At 39.5% G+C, this 14,296-nt stretch overlaps 1 protein-coding gene across 1 annotated transcript in view; it reads left to right on the top strand.

Moving 5' to 3' along the window:
- Positions 1-3,377, top strand: part of RFTN1 (raftlin, lipid raft linker 1) — a 116,120-nt gene extending 112,743 nt beyond the window's left edge. The window contains exon 10 of the mRNA XM_063303862.1: positions 2,349-3,377. Coding sequence (XP_063159932.1) covers positions 2,349-2,795 — 447 coding nt within the window. The 3' untranslated portion in view covers positions 2,796-3,377. The remainder of the gene's footprint in view (positions 1-2,348) is intronic.
- Positions 3,378-14,296: the final 10,919 nt, after the last annotated feature.

Here is a 14,296-nt window from a genome sequence, read left to right as displayed (position 1 = left end):
CCCTACTTTGGCTAATTAAAAGTAAAGACATGTCAGAAGTAATGTCATGAAGTAAGACATTTCACTGTGTGACATTTACTACCCAGGAGAAGAAAACGAACCAAAATACCCAAGAGTTACTTGGTAGAGGTATACTCAGATCACAGGGTATAGTCTGGGGCTCCACTCTGAGGCTTCAGAATGGCCCATTTAACTGCAAACTGAAGCACACGTTGTCTAATCTGGTCTGGAGTGAGCTTAGTTAAAATGGAGACTTGTTTGTCCTCTGTGTCTACCCTAAGAGAAATAAAAAAGGCTGTGGTGTTTTCAATTTATGTCAGAATGGTACAGAATTTGCAGATCAGTTTATAACAGGAATAAGTCTGCCAAATATAATCAAAATCAGTGTCTGAGTTTTGAAACTGTGCTTCTTCAATAACTATTTTTTGAAATTAATTTGACAGAATTAATGCACCAATAGTAGCCCCTTCAATGCGGAAGAACTGTTCCAAATTTTAGTTAGGTTGAGGAGTGGTTGTGCAAAGGGAAAGAACGATGGTGTTCCTTCCTGAATGCAGTGAAGCTGACCTGAACGCAGACACATAAGCACACAAAAATCAGCATGTTCAAATTATTTCTTTGGTGCATTTCACAAAGAAATTATATTATGATTGCAATAGGAGGCAAAGGGAATAGCAGAAGAAGACAGCATACATCGTATCCCCTAGTAGACAGGCTCCAACCATATTGTGACACAAAGAGAAAGAAAGAAATGTTTTGCATAGCAAGCCATGGGGAGCACTTAAAGGGGTTGCATTCTATCCTTACAGCACTGGAATTGGATTGGTCTAGTTCTCCAGATCACTAGGCGCACTCTGAACTAAGGGGGAAGAATCAGTTCCTGAAATCTAGTATTTTATCCACTGCTCCCCTCCTTTCCCATCAGCTGTTGCAATCAGCTTTTCTACAGATGTTGCTGTGGCACTCATTCCATTGCTGGATACCTAGATGTAGAACTACCAGGTTCCTGTATCTCTTTGCTGCCATTTAGTGGCTGTGTGGATTTTTGCATCCCAGATCTGGTAGTGCTGCTAAGTTTACTACCCTCAGATTGCTGTGGCTCTGCTTTTACTCTGAGCTGTTGAACCACTGGTATTTTCTGGCCTCAGTAGAATTAGTTTTTTCATAATTAAATGTGAATGCTGTATTTAAAGAGGGAAAGATAGAGACAGATGGTCTATATGTTCCTTTTGAATGGGCAGAAATTTGAAGGCACAGTCTTGATAAAATTGTGATGCTGCAATATGATCCCTGAACACATTATCAGCATTTCTGTCAGAAAAAAATGAAAGACGATGTGAAAGGGAACAAACTGAACAAGTTATCTGAATGAATTAGGAGAGTCTTCAGATGGCATTATGTTGTCCCAACTTCGTTAATCTAATACAGTAGTGAGAGGTGCTTTAGAAATTCAGACTACTACCCCAACTGTTTTAGAAAGTAAGAGTATTTTGGGGGAACTTAACTAGCCAGAATTCCTCAGATAAGGAATTGTTGGAGAACAATTCTGTTAACTTGGTTGTGTATGCTTGCCAATAACAACAGAACTGCCTTTTTTTTCCTACTTTGCACTTGCCAGTGTGTAATATTTTTCAAGAAATTGGATGTTACCTTATTGTTGAAACTGAACCACTTAGGAAGATAAGATACACAAGCATTCATCAAATGGGTGGATGCAACATGAAATACATTTTGGTTTTACTAGGATCCCTACCAGTTAAGGCTTTGCAAGGCTTCAGATTCAATCCTGAAATAGTACTTCAGAGCACAGAATCCTGGAAACAGATGCAACTGTCGTGATAAGTTGCCAACTGGCACCATGTTTCTGCTTTTGCATATTCCGGAGGACCTTGTCAGAATCAAATCTGAAGCACTGTAAAGCCATCCTTTTACATAAGGCTTCCTGTTTTCATCTATGAAGAAAACCTTCTAACTACAGTGAAATGTTTCAGTTTGTGAACTAAACTGATTCCCTTAAAGAAAAAACAAATCTGCTGCAGCCACTTGATCATGATTAACACATTTTAAAAATTCAGCTGATTAAAGCAGTTACAGCAGTTGACATTGGGAATTTACAGGGTTTTTTTTAAAGAAGCTTAAAGATATATCTACAGCAAAGGTAACACTCAGGTTAATGTCTTTTTTCCCCCCAAAATCACTTCTATTTAAAAAGCAAGAACCAAAAGGCTGTCTTGTCTCAGCATAGCCTTTTAAAATTAAATTACTGTTAAGCTGCAGTTCAAGTAGATCTCTCCAGGTGCTTCATCTTCTTTTTCAAACCTAACCTTTACCACTGAATCTGTTTTCAGTTTCATTGGAGGTTCTCCAAGCATGACCGGCACCCGAAGCAAGGCAAGAAACCTCTGAAGGCAAAACTGAGGGCCAGAGCACAGCAGCAGCAGACGGAAGAAACGCAGGAGTCAGAAGCCGCTGCAAATATAAGGAATTCGGAAGCCCCATTCTCCACAATTGAAAGTGGTTTGCAGTTCCCAGTAATTTCAGATCAACAGCTGGCTGGTGTTGAAGACGAAAGAACTCTTGAGCACAGAGACGTGCCTATCTATGACAATGAGGTGTCGGCAGAAAAATGGAACACAAGTCACAGTGGTGATCAAGACCTAGTGGGCTTCTGTTTGAGTCAGAAAGGCACAGACGAAAACAGTGAAAGCCAGATGTTTCAAGAGCAGTGCACTGAAGCAGACAATGATGGAAAGTGTGAGGCAGAAGCAACAGAAACTGGCTGGACTCATGAGTAGATCGGTTGGTTGAGAAGGGCAAATATTTGCCAAAGTAAAGGACTGATTTTGATTATCACAGTTGAATGTAACTATGTGATAGACTTGGTTTGACAATGTTGAGTTTTTATAGGTACATAGTAGAAATGTAAGCAGTACTGCGTTTTCACCTTGGCAGTAGATACGAACTTATTCAGGCTTTTTTGCTATCCAAGGAAATCCATGGATGAATTGCTTTTAAACAAAACAAGAACATTTTATGCTTAATATCATATTTTTAAAGAAACTGTTATTGTGGTGCACCATATTTTTATTCAGTTTTGCAGAATGGAATTTAGGATATTAGTAGCTTTAAAGAACTGGTGATAATTAGATTTTGTGCATCCATTTGTATTGTCTTTGGACTAAATAATCTGTTTCAGAAATTTAAAGCAATAATGAGGACTCATGTTTTATCTGAGGAGCCACTAGCGATGGAGAGAGAGAGCGCGCACAGTGATTTTCTCTATGCTTAAGAAACTAATTCATACCCAGTGTATCTGATTGCTATTTAATCAAATAGTAATCCAGACTATAAAACAAAATGTTTGGTTTGTTTTTTTTAAAGCACCATATTAACTTGTATTATTTCATAAAAGATTGGGGTCCTCTCATCTTACTGTGTTGTGAACAGAAGTCTTTCTCAGAATAAATGGTACCAGAGCGAAAGCTCCTATAGTCATAAACTATACAAGTTGATGAGAAAAATCATTTTCTTACATAATGATTCCACGCAATGATTTTCTCACATTTTGCAAACATACTGGTCTTTACAATAAAACCTGTGTAATTTGAATTTGTAAAGCTCCTAACTATACTTGAATCTCACTGTACATATTTGTAGTTGCTTCTCTTATTACTGGGCAGATCCATTATTTAGCCAATGTTTAGATTTTGTAAAAGTGTTTTGAAAATGCTGTCCTTATACAAATTGAAACTTGGAGACTATAAAAAATACTGTTCCTTTTCCCAACTGGCTGATTTATGTTTGATAGTTCCCATTAGCTTTTCTGTAAAGTATTTTGATTCAATAAAACATGGTCTCTAGGTACACATCATGCATACTTAACCTATTTTTTTTAACTGTTGGCTTTATGTACAAGAAACGGCAGTTTGCAGAACATTTTATAGCAAATGTGGACTACTTCAAATGGACACATAAAAGATAATGGAAGAATAGCTTAAATCATTTGTTCAATGCACATGCCAAGGCACTTCTATCAGTTTAGTCCCCTCCTCCATCCCCCAACAACTGAAGAATGCTTATTCTGGCTGCAGCTGTTTAGCTGACTATTAAGAAATAAGTTCATTTACTTTTAGCATTCAACAAGCAAGAATTCCTGTCACCCCAAAGCAAGCCATGCCTTAAGCTTTTACTTAATTGTTACTACACTGCATGCACAATTATTAGGCAAGTTGTATTTTTGAGGATGAATTTCATTATTGAACAACTACAGTGCTCTCGGTCAATCCAAAATGTTAATAAACCTCAAACCTGAATATTTAAGGGAGTAAAAGTGAGGTTTTGGCTTTCTTAGGAGCATATCTATGTGTGCACAATTATTGGGCAACTATTAGTGTGCAAAATTATTATGCAACTAAATGAAAAACAAAAACTCCTATCTCGTTTATTTTCATCTGTTAAAGTGAGAATAATAACTCAAAATTTACAAATAAACATTTCTGACATTTCAAACAAAAAATCAGTGACCAATATAGCCACCCTTCTTTGCAATAACAGTCATAAGCCTTCCATTCATGGACTCTGTCAGTTTCCTGATCTGTTGACGATCAACTTTTTGTGCAGCAGCAACCACAGCCTCCCAGACACTGTTCAGAGAGGTGTACTGTTTTCCTTCACCGTAAATCTCCCATTTGAGAAGGGCCCACAAGTTCTCAATAGGGATTAGGTCAGGTGAGGAAGGGGGCCGTGTCATCATTCTTTCATCTTGTGAGGCCCTTACTGGAGTACATTGATGCATGTGATGGAGCATTGTCCTGCAGAAACGTCATGGTCTTCTTGAAAGATGCAGACCTTTTCCTGTACCACTGCTTGAAGAAAGTATCTTCTAAAAACTGGCAGTAGGTTTGGGAGTTGATTTTGAGTCCATCTTCAAGCTGAAAAGGTCCAACTAGCTCATATTTAATAATATCAGCCCATACCAGTACCCGACCTCCACCTTGTTGGCGTCTGAGTCGAAGTGCAGCACTGTGCCCATTACTGATCCAGCCGCAGGCCCATCCATCTGGTCTGTCAAGAGTCACTCTCATCTCATCAGTCCATGAAAAATCTTGTCTTCAGATATTTCTTGGCCCAGTCTTGCTGTTTCAACTTACGTGTCTTGTTCAGTGGTGGAGTTTCAGCCTTCCTTACCTTGGCCATGTCTCTGAGCACTGAACACCTTGTACTTCTGGGCACTCCAAGTAGGTTGCAGTTCTGGAATATGACAGCACTGGAGGATAATGGGTTCCTGGTAGCTTCACGTTTGATTCTTCTCAAATCTTTGGCAGTTAATTTGCGTCTTTTTTTCTCAACACATTTCTTGCAACCCTGTTGACTATTTGCAACAAAACGTTTGATGGTTCTGTGATCACGCCCCAATATCTTAGCAATTTCAAGAGTGCTGCATCCCTCTGAAAGACTGTTTACGATTTTTAACTTTTCAGAGTCAGTTAAATCTCTGTTGGCCCATTTTGCCTGAGGAAAAGAAGCTGCCTAATAATTATGCACACCTTGATATAGGGTGTTTATCTCCTTAGGCCACATCCTCCCGCATTACACAAATACACATCACCTGATATGCTTATATCCAACAAGCATTCAGGTTTATACAGCTTGGAGGTGGAAAATATGCATAAAAATGATATGGTCAAAATACTCGCCTAATAATTGTGCACACAGTGTAAATACAAGTAACTTGCAATCTATATTACAAGGAGAACATGACTGTAACATCAAACAATTTAGAAGTATTTATATCTGCAACTATTTGGATGTTCCTAGCATGTTATTGTTGTCTGTGCACTCTCAGTTCAGGAGTGCAGAACTAAAGCATATGCCTGTGCAAGGGTGTCCACAGGGTATGGTCTAAAAGATCAAGGTGGTTGGCCATGGCAGTGTGATTTGCACACTGCCCGTTTTTCATGTGTTTCATGTGTTTTTGTGGCTGCCACCCTGACTTTTCTGACATACCCTGTGGACACTCCTGTGCCTACAGAGCCTTTGACAGAAATATACACCCTCTTGAACCCAGTGCACATACCCAAAGGATCAAAAATACTCAGTTCTTCAGTCACCAAAGGTAACAGCATCCTTTTCTTGGCAAAGCCTTATTTGCTCTGACTCTGCTTCTCTACATTTTGGTAGGTACTATTTTCATACTTGCAGCCTGGGTGCCTTTTGCAACCAAGCCACTGCTTTAAACGTGCAAATGGTGGAGACTTAGGATGGGGATTTAGATTGCTGCGGTTGATTGAGCATTTGCAATAAATGCTTTTACAAAGAAATCATTTCCAGCTTCCAAACAATACCATGAACTTGGTTTCTGCCCTTGCTACAGTTTGTCTTCATTGTGCATGTTGGGTTGAGTCAAAGTTGCCTAAAACACCTATTGAAACCAGTGGGGTGAGCAAGTCCTGACTAGCTTTTCAAATAAAACCCTAGGACAAATTGCTAGGCTTGTGCAGGACAGTTTTATGCTGCAGAGATTACGTGGTTGTCACAGAGGGGCAACAATCATCTCAGGAAGTTGCTTTAGTGTTTTGCGTCCTCAATCGTCTCTTTCAATAGCCAGAAGAAGCTGCAGAAAACTGAAGGGTCCTGAAGCATCGTACAAAGACAGTGTTAACTGGAAGTGCCAGAAGTCGCACATACCAAATGCTCTTCTGAGCACTGCAAGTGCCAGTCAAGGCAATCAGAGCAGGTGACACAAAGCAAAGGAGCTGGTTTAGACACTAGGAATCCACATTGCTTTTCAAAGCAGCTTTGAGGGGATGCAGTGCTTCAGGTGTCATCAGGGTGAAGCATCCCTTCAAAGATCTGCATAGTCCTACACATTACTGTCCCAGCAATTAAATTTTGGAGATGCTTCCGCCTCTTAGGAGGGAACATATGCTTTCACCATGTTGATGCATTACATCTCCAGTTGGTGAATGTGCCTGGGGGACCAGGAATCCTTGAATTCTACATCTTGCCCCAATAATCCCCTTTCCCCTACTTGGCCATCAAAGCATGAGTGGTGGAGAAGTAACAGCCAGGAACTTTTGTACCACTGCTCCAAGGACAGGGCTCCTTTGCTACCCATGATAGTCACAAAATCTATGGTGGCAGCTGGGATATTGTCCCCCAAACTTTAAAGCCAAGCCCTAATCTGAGAATGGTCTGAGGACAGTGGCCAGGAATCATCATCAAGCCCATACACTTCCCCATTGCGCTTCTTATTTACTGCCTGCCATCACACACTGGCACCTTGGTTCTAGCCAGTTTAGTCTAGTTACCCATTTGGGCCAAATCAAAGAACAATGGCTTGATGTTAATGTCCTGGTTTCCTCCTGGTTTTTATAAAAGACACCAAAGCACACTTTCATTTATAAATGAAGCTTAGATTGCACTTTAAGCAGAGCAAGATCAAAGAGAAGCTAAGGGACGAGGAGTTTTCATAAACCATGGTTTATTAAGTCACAAATGTTACTGAGCAAAATTTCCTACACTGCATGTACCTAAAAATATGCTGAGTTGCTTTATTTTAAATTAAAAGCAGCATCCAATTATCTACTGTATTAGCACTAGTCCTCTGACAGATATAATTCTCTCCCCTTCATCCTAGCCAGACTTCAAATCTTCAGTGTCTGTACTGCAACTTCTGGTCTGCACCATCTAGTTTTCAATCCTCCATAGTTTGCTTGTTATATACCAGATCTACCAATGCTCACAGGATCTGATAACTATTCACTACACTTCTCTAATACAATAATTAAAAGCTGACAGTAACATTATTAAAATAATTAGAAAGATATAAACATAATTGCATTAAATTATCAACCTTTAAAATTAACAACCCTAACAATAAGAATATTTTATTTTTATTATTTTATTTATTATTCAAATTTTGTTACCGCCCATCTCTCCCAAAAGAGGGAGTTTTTTTATTTTTATTTATTTATTTGTTTACATAGATTTAAAAATCCAACACACTTCATGTAATAAAAAGAATTGTGATGTTGAACAAAGGTAGTCGCCAAATGCTTTCTGAATGAGCTGTTTTTGTCATTTTTCCAAAAAGAGGTTAGAGAAGGAGTCAACCTTACTTGTAAGGGAAGGCTATTCCATAAAACTGTGACCGCCAAGACTTGACACACACAAACATACATGCTGACATGCACATCAAGAAGAGAGGAATAACCGGTACCCTTTCCTAGGACGATCATATAGGATGGGGAGTTTCAGGTAGGAGAAAACAGTCCTGCAAGTATTTAGGTACCAGTCCATTTAGGGCTTTATAGATCAACACTTTGAATTGCACCCAGAAACTTATTGGTAGACAGTGTAGGGCCTGCAACAACAGTGTTACAGTACATGTTTTTGGTGGCCATATCCATCAACTATAGTTTTCAAGTGGTCTTCTATGAGTCACTGTTGCAAAACCCTTGTGCTCCAGATAGGGCCACAACTGATGCACCAGCTAAAGCTGAACAAAGTACCTCCTCACCATGGCTTCCACCTGACCATTGAGCAATAGCTGTGAATCCTGAGGGATCCCTCAGGGGTAGTATCTCTCCTTTGAGATACAATTCTGGAGCTGAGAATCACTTTAAGTAGCAACTCCTCCTTGCTCGGGTTCAGCTTCAGCCTGTTTCATCCTGTCCAGACCCTCATAACCTCCAGACATTGGGACAAGATTTCCATGGCATCACCAGCCCAGCCTAGGGTGGTGATTTACAATTGAGTATCACATACCGATGATATTGCACTGCAAACTGACAGATCACCTCTCCCAGCAGCTTCCCATAGATGCTAAACAACAGAAGGGAAAGACTGAATCCTGCAACACCCCACAAGTGGCTGGCCACAGGGCTGACCTCTCCTATATCCAGCAACTGGAACTGCCCACAAAGGAAGGAGTGGAACCACTGTCAAACATTGCCTCCAACTCTTGCAGGCAGTCCAGAAGGATATCATTGTCAACCATATTAGTAGTTGGTGAAAGATTAAATAGGACCAGAAGCACTGCATTACCCATACCCAGGTCTCAACAAAGATCATCCACCAATGTGACCAATGCTGTTTCAGGCTGTGAGGATCATGGGTTCAGATATCCCAATAGTAAGAAATTTCTCTGGAACCAGTCAGGTCTCAGTAAAGTATTTCTTTTATTGAAAGATACAGTCCCATCTCCATCTCAAGACTCAAGTGAATGAGATTTCCCAGTTCCCTCCTTTTACTAGGCCCAGTTTCCCGCCCTTGGTTGAAATTGAATATTTACAACTGCTATTGGTTTTACAACATGATTCCCAGCAACGTTCTTCACTGTCCATTTGTTGATAAGGAGTTAGCCACAACATTCTGGCGTCGGCTTGCTGTGTCACTCCATGACATCTCCGTTGCTCACACAGCAATCAAACCTCCCCCTCCCTCCTTTACAACCCATGACAGAGGAGAAGGACCAGAAGGGGTTTCATGGCTTCTGAGGCCAAACCTCTGGCACAGGCCTGGCCCAGGCCCAGGCCTAAATCCTGACTGAAAGGGATCCAGATCACTTCCTCTAAGTCATTTTTACAGCTGATTCCCTACCACCTTCTCAGGAATCATCCCTAAAAAGTGAAGGATGGAGACGGCCCAATAGTCATCAAGTATCAAACATCTTGAGGAAGGAGCCCACTACAGTCTCTTTCAAGGCCACAGGCATTGCTTCCCTTTCCTGTAAGAACTTGTTGACAAACTTCCCTCTGACAAATAAGCAAGATGAAGACAATCATTGTGTCTCTCAGCTGTTGTAGCTTTCCTTGCATAGGTTCCTCCTTTTGGAGATACAGTCAGTCCCTGTCCCGATCTACATGAATAATCCTCTATCCTCGTCAATTAAGGAAGTTTCACATCAAATGAATTATAAATTACAATTACTTTTTAAAAATACTGCTACACTCCTAAACCATTACGATGCATAAGAAATCCCTAAAGAGCAAGAATTAAAGCCTCAGTGAAAAATAATTAGTTAGTAACGCACTTGGAGAATATAATTTCGCAATTACATGGATATGTCCTCTGTCCTCTTTCTTCAGAGGAAACATTGTAGGTGAAACAGATTTTAACAGCTTGTTTGAAGTGCCTGTGTTATTAAAAGATGTATTTGCTATTGTAGAATTGAAAATCTCAAAGCAACACATCTTTCCTACACTTAGCAGACCAAATCCTTGGCCTGCTCACGGGTGGAGAGTTTCCTTACCAAAATGTATTCCAGAACACTAGGTACCCAGGTGCCTGTGACATCCTACAGTCAAGGAGACATGTCCTTGTCACTGTGGTATTCAGTCAGCAGAAAGAAATAAAAGAGGAATGATAGAATGTGGAGGGGAGAGAAATAAAACCCAGCAGTAAAAGTCAGAGGTCTTAAAGTTGGGGATTTTGTTAACATTTTGGCAAAAAAGCAGGACTACACATCACCCCTTTGGTTCATGGATGGACTACTGGAGTATCCTAGAAGGGCAATCCATCACTTGTCAAGTGCTTAAACTTATAAAGGAAATAGTTCCATTAAAAAGCTGCTACAGAAGACTGGTTTATAGTTCCACTTTAAGCTTTACAGTGTTACTGTCACAGATAATCTCCCTTTTGAGGGAGATTAATTTCTTTGAGCTCAGAGAAGGCAAAAAGATTGGAATTGGCATTTCAAAGAAAGCAGCACCCTCACTCCTGCATTTATGCAAGTTGACAAGAGATCCACTCCTGCCCTGCCGAAAGCCAAACAGTTCTGTCCCTTCCCTCACCGCCATCATGGCCCTGACAGGACACGGGGGCTTTTGTGAACACCGGGAGAGCTAATGTTTTCCGAATAGATCCTCCTTTCATAGCTGAGCAGTGGAATATATCCTGGGTAGAATGTGTAAGAAAAGAGTGGAGATTAATTTCAGAATTCTGTGGTCTGAGTGCATGGGCTGTAATGGTTGTTTTGCTCCAAAGGAACAGCATGTGAGGATTTTTTAGATTGGTTCTTACTGGGTGATGTGAGCATCCTGTACGAGTGCATGTATAATATATGTGTGGTTGTATATGTCTGCATGCTCACACGCATGCAGACAGACACATGCAAAACAATTTTAGTGTGGTAAAATATTACATTGTGGTACTTTTGATTTCTGCTGGGATAGCTTTTAGGTTTACTGTGCTAAGCATCTGAGGTAAAACCTGGTTAGAGTTACCAGATGTCCAGCAAGGAAGATATGCCCTCCTTTTTGTCCTCATGTCCTTCGTCTAGCAGGCATAGCCTTAAAATCAAATATTGTTTGGCTTTTTGAGTATTTTTGTTTTTTAAAAATTTTGGACTGTTTTCGTAACAGTGGTCATTCAAACTTAGTGTATTGTGACCTTGTAAATTGTCTGCTTCTTTCTTTCCCTCATCTGTCAACAGACTCGACAGCCTAGATTTACATTATTTATTTCTAGATTCCAGCAATCGACATCAATCCAGCCCCTTCTATGATCCATGATTACAGTATGGTCTATGATCACTGTAGTCTGCAGATCACATGATTCGCCATACATTTCTATGGTGAAATTTGAAAAGTGCTTCATCAATTCTATATTATTGCTAGTATATGTTCTTGAAAATAAAGATGTGTTGGAGAAATATTGCGACTGAAAAAAGTCTTTCTGATTCTGGAAATAGTAATCTCATACACACATAGGCCTAAGTATTATTTTTTTTTGCAGTTTTTCACTGTAATTTTTGTCGCAGGTGCCAAGTGTGTCCTCCTTTCCCCCCATTCATCCTCCTTTCCAATTGTCCATCGCCTCCTTTGCCCGTTCAGATATCTGGTAAACCTACAGTAAACATGGTACCATTTTAAAATGCTTGGGAAGAGCTGCTACATGAAGTGTCATCACTCAGTTATGTCGAGCACTCTGATGTGCTTGTGGCAACCCGGATGCTTCTATGCAGTTCAAAATAATTTGGTGCCATACAATACTCCGTTGTACAGATTACTATCAGTTTTATAGAACATAGCCTAATATGTAACGCTGTTGCATTCTCTCTCTCTCTCCTCTTTGGTTTCACTTCCATTGTGAAGTGAAATGTTATACAAAACTTGTCCAGAAGGTGTCCCAATTGTGCTAATTTCCTTTCTTTCAGGTTGAGGCAATGCAGGAGAAAATTGGATTGCCTAAAACTGAATGGTAATATATGGCAGCTCATGTCCATCTCCCAATTTGGTCCAGGTGCTTTAGCAACTTCTAGAACTCCTGAATGATCCATTTTGAGATGTTCCCAAATCTACAGTCTTTATGTAGATAATTAAAGAATATTATCAGGCTGAATACTGCAATAACTTTGGAGTAAAGTGTTGGGATAGTTGATAATAATAGAGTTTTAAAAACGATGTTTCTTCTGATCTAAAGATGATATTAATTCAACAAAAAATCAGAGTCTGGTATTATTTTTTTCTAATAAATGTATTAATAAGCATAAGCTTTTTGTGCCTGTTAATAAATGCGTTGGGTCGGAAAAGTTGTCACCAAATAACTCCTGGTTTTCTGCTACCATAGATTAACATGGCTCTCCTCCTATAATGCCATTAATTCAACAATTTCTTTTTCATGTCTACAGGCACTTCAGAGAATGTTTATTATTCATAAATTTGTTACTACAGTTCTGGGGAAATGAATGAGGGGTAAAGAAGTTAATGTGATGCTCAATTTTATAAAGCTTTATAAATAAATCAGTTTTTGTGTCATGAATGTTGATTCATGGCTTCTATGTGATTGTTTTACAATGTTTGGTTTCAGTTTTAACCTTCATGATTTATCTATTTGTTTTTAACCCAAATTATGGAATTGGGGAATTGCACATCACATAGATTAAAGCAGCCTATAAACCTTGCAAGCAAGTAAGCAAGCAAGCAGGCAAAGAAAATTGTTCCCAAGATTTAGCTGAGACCAGTCCACATACATTTTCAATGGGTATCACAGATTATATAAGCTAAGTGTCCATCTGAATCCAACCAAATATCCTGCTTCCCAGAGGGGCCATAGCGATGCCCTTTTACTAGAAATAGTATTGAGCGCACTCTTTGGTGAGCTTAATATATGGAAGATAGACAATTCCTTAATTTGTTCTAGCCCCTTTTCAAAACACTATAAACTACTTGCTAGCAAATTTTGTGAGACACAATTCCATAAGAGGAAATACTTAGCAGCACATTGCACTAAACAGAATTCTCATTCCCATGACAAATTTTCCTTCTCCTGTACTTGGCTTTCCTTAAATTCCTTGTACCTCCTGTAACGAGGAAAAGGAACACCACACATAGCATTCCAGACTGAGGGAAAGCAGCATAATTAGGCTTATGTTTAAATCTTATACCACCACCCACAGCATTAGTTTATTTAGCACCTTTTGGTAAGCTCAAAATCTTTTAATTAGTTCCTAATTACCTCTAATAAAGTAGCAGAGCAGCCCTTAAGTGACCAGCCTTCCTAACAAACTAAATGGCCTCAAAATATGCTAGTCATGCCCAGTGGTTTCTGGAAAGCTGGAGGAAGAAGCCGAACACCCATTTCTACATATTTCAAAGTAAATTCCGTTGAAATCAATAGGATTTTCTTCCAAATAAAACCATTTAGAGCTATTTTAGCCTAAGTACAGGACTTTCATATACTTATAATGACGATACATTTTTGAAGCTTGATGCAGCAGAATGCAAGCACAGTCATTTCAAGATTGATTCCTGTGTCTGGCATGCTGCTGTTACCTCAGAAAATGGGCGACACTGTAATGATGTTATTTCCAATGAAGTCCCATAGCTCTGAGAAATGATAGTAGTAGTAACATTATGGAAATAAGCTGGACCAGACTTCATCATGCTTTGGGTAAACCACTAGAAATCAATAGCACTTCATTTATTCATGACCTGCTCATCTCATCTCATTGATTTCAGTGGCTCTACCCTAAGCACAATTAATTTCAGCTCCAACCTAATGGCTAAAATGTACATCCAGAACTTTGCTTGCTAGTTAACTTGGGTCAATTCTCTTTCCTGAATACACAAGAAACTTCAAAAGTAATACCTTTTGCTTTTCAAATAGCCTTCAACAGAAGGTACAAAGATGGACTGGAAATGGGTAGATGAGCTCCATGCTTGTATGTCAAGTTTGACTCACCATATGTGGCTTAGATTTCAAGTCATTCCTCTTCCCTTATCCCCGTGTAGTGAAATATTATATACATAATATTTGTGTAGTTATGGATTATATACCCAAGTTAACAAAA

This window comes from Candoia aspera, chromosome 4, assembly GCF_035149785.1.
Source record: "Candoia aspera isolate rCanAsp1 chromosome 4, rCanAsp1.hap2, whole genome shotgun sequence".
NCBI classification, from domain to species: Eukaryota; Metazoa; Chordata; class Lepidosauria; order Squamata; family Boidae; genus Candoia; species Candoia aspera.
The sequence above is the reverse complement of the archived record's forward strand: the minus strand, read 5'-3'. Positions and strand labels throughout refer to the sequence as shown.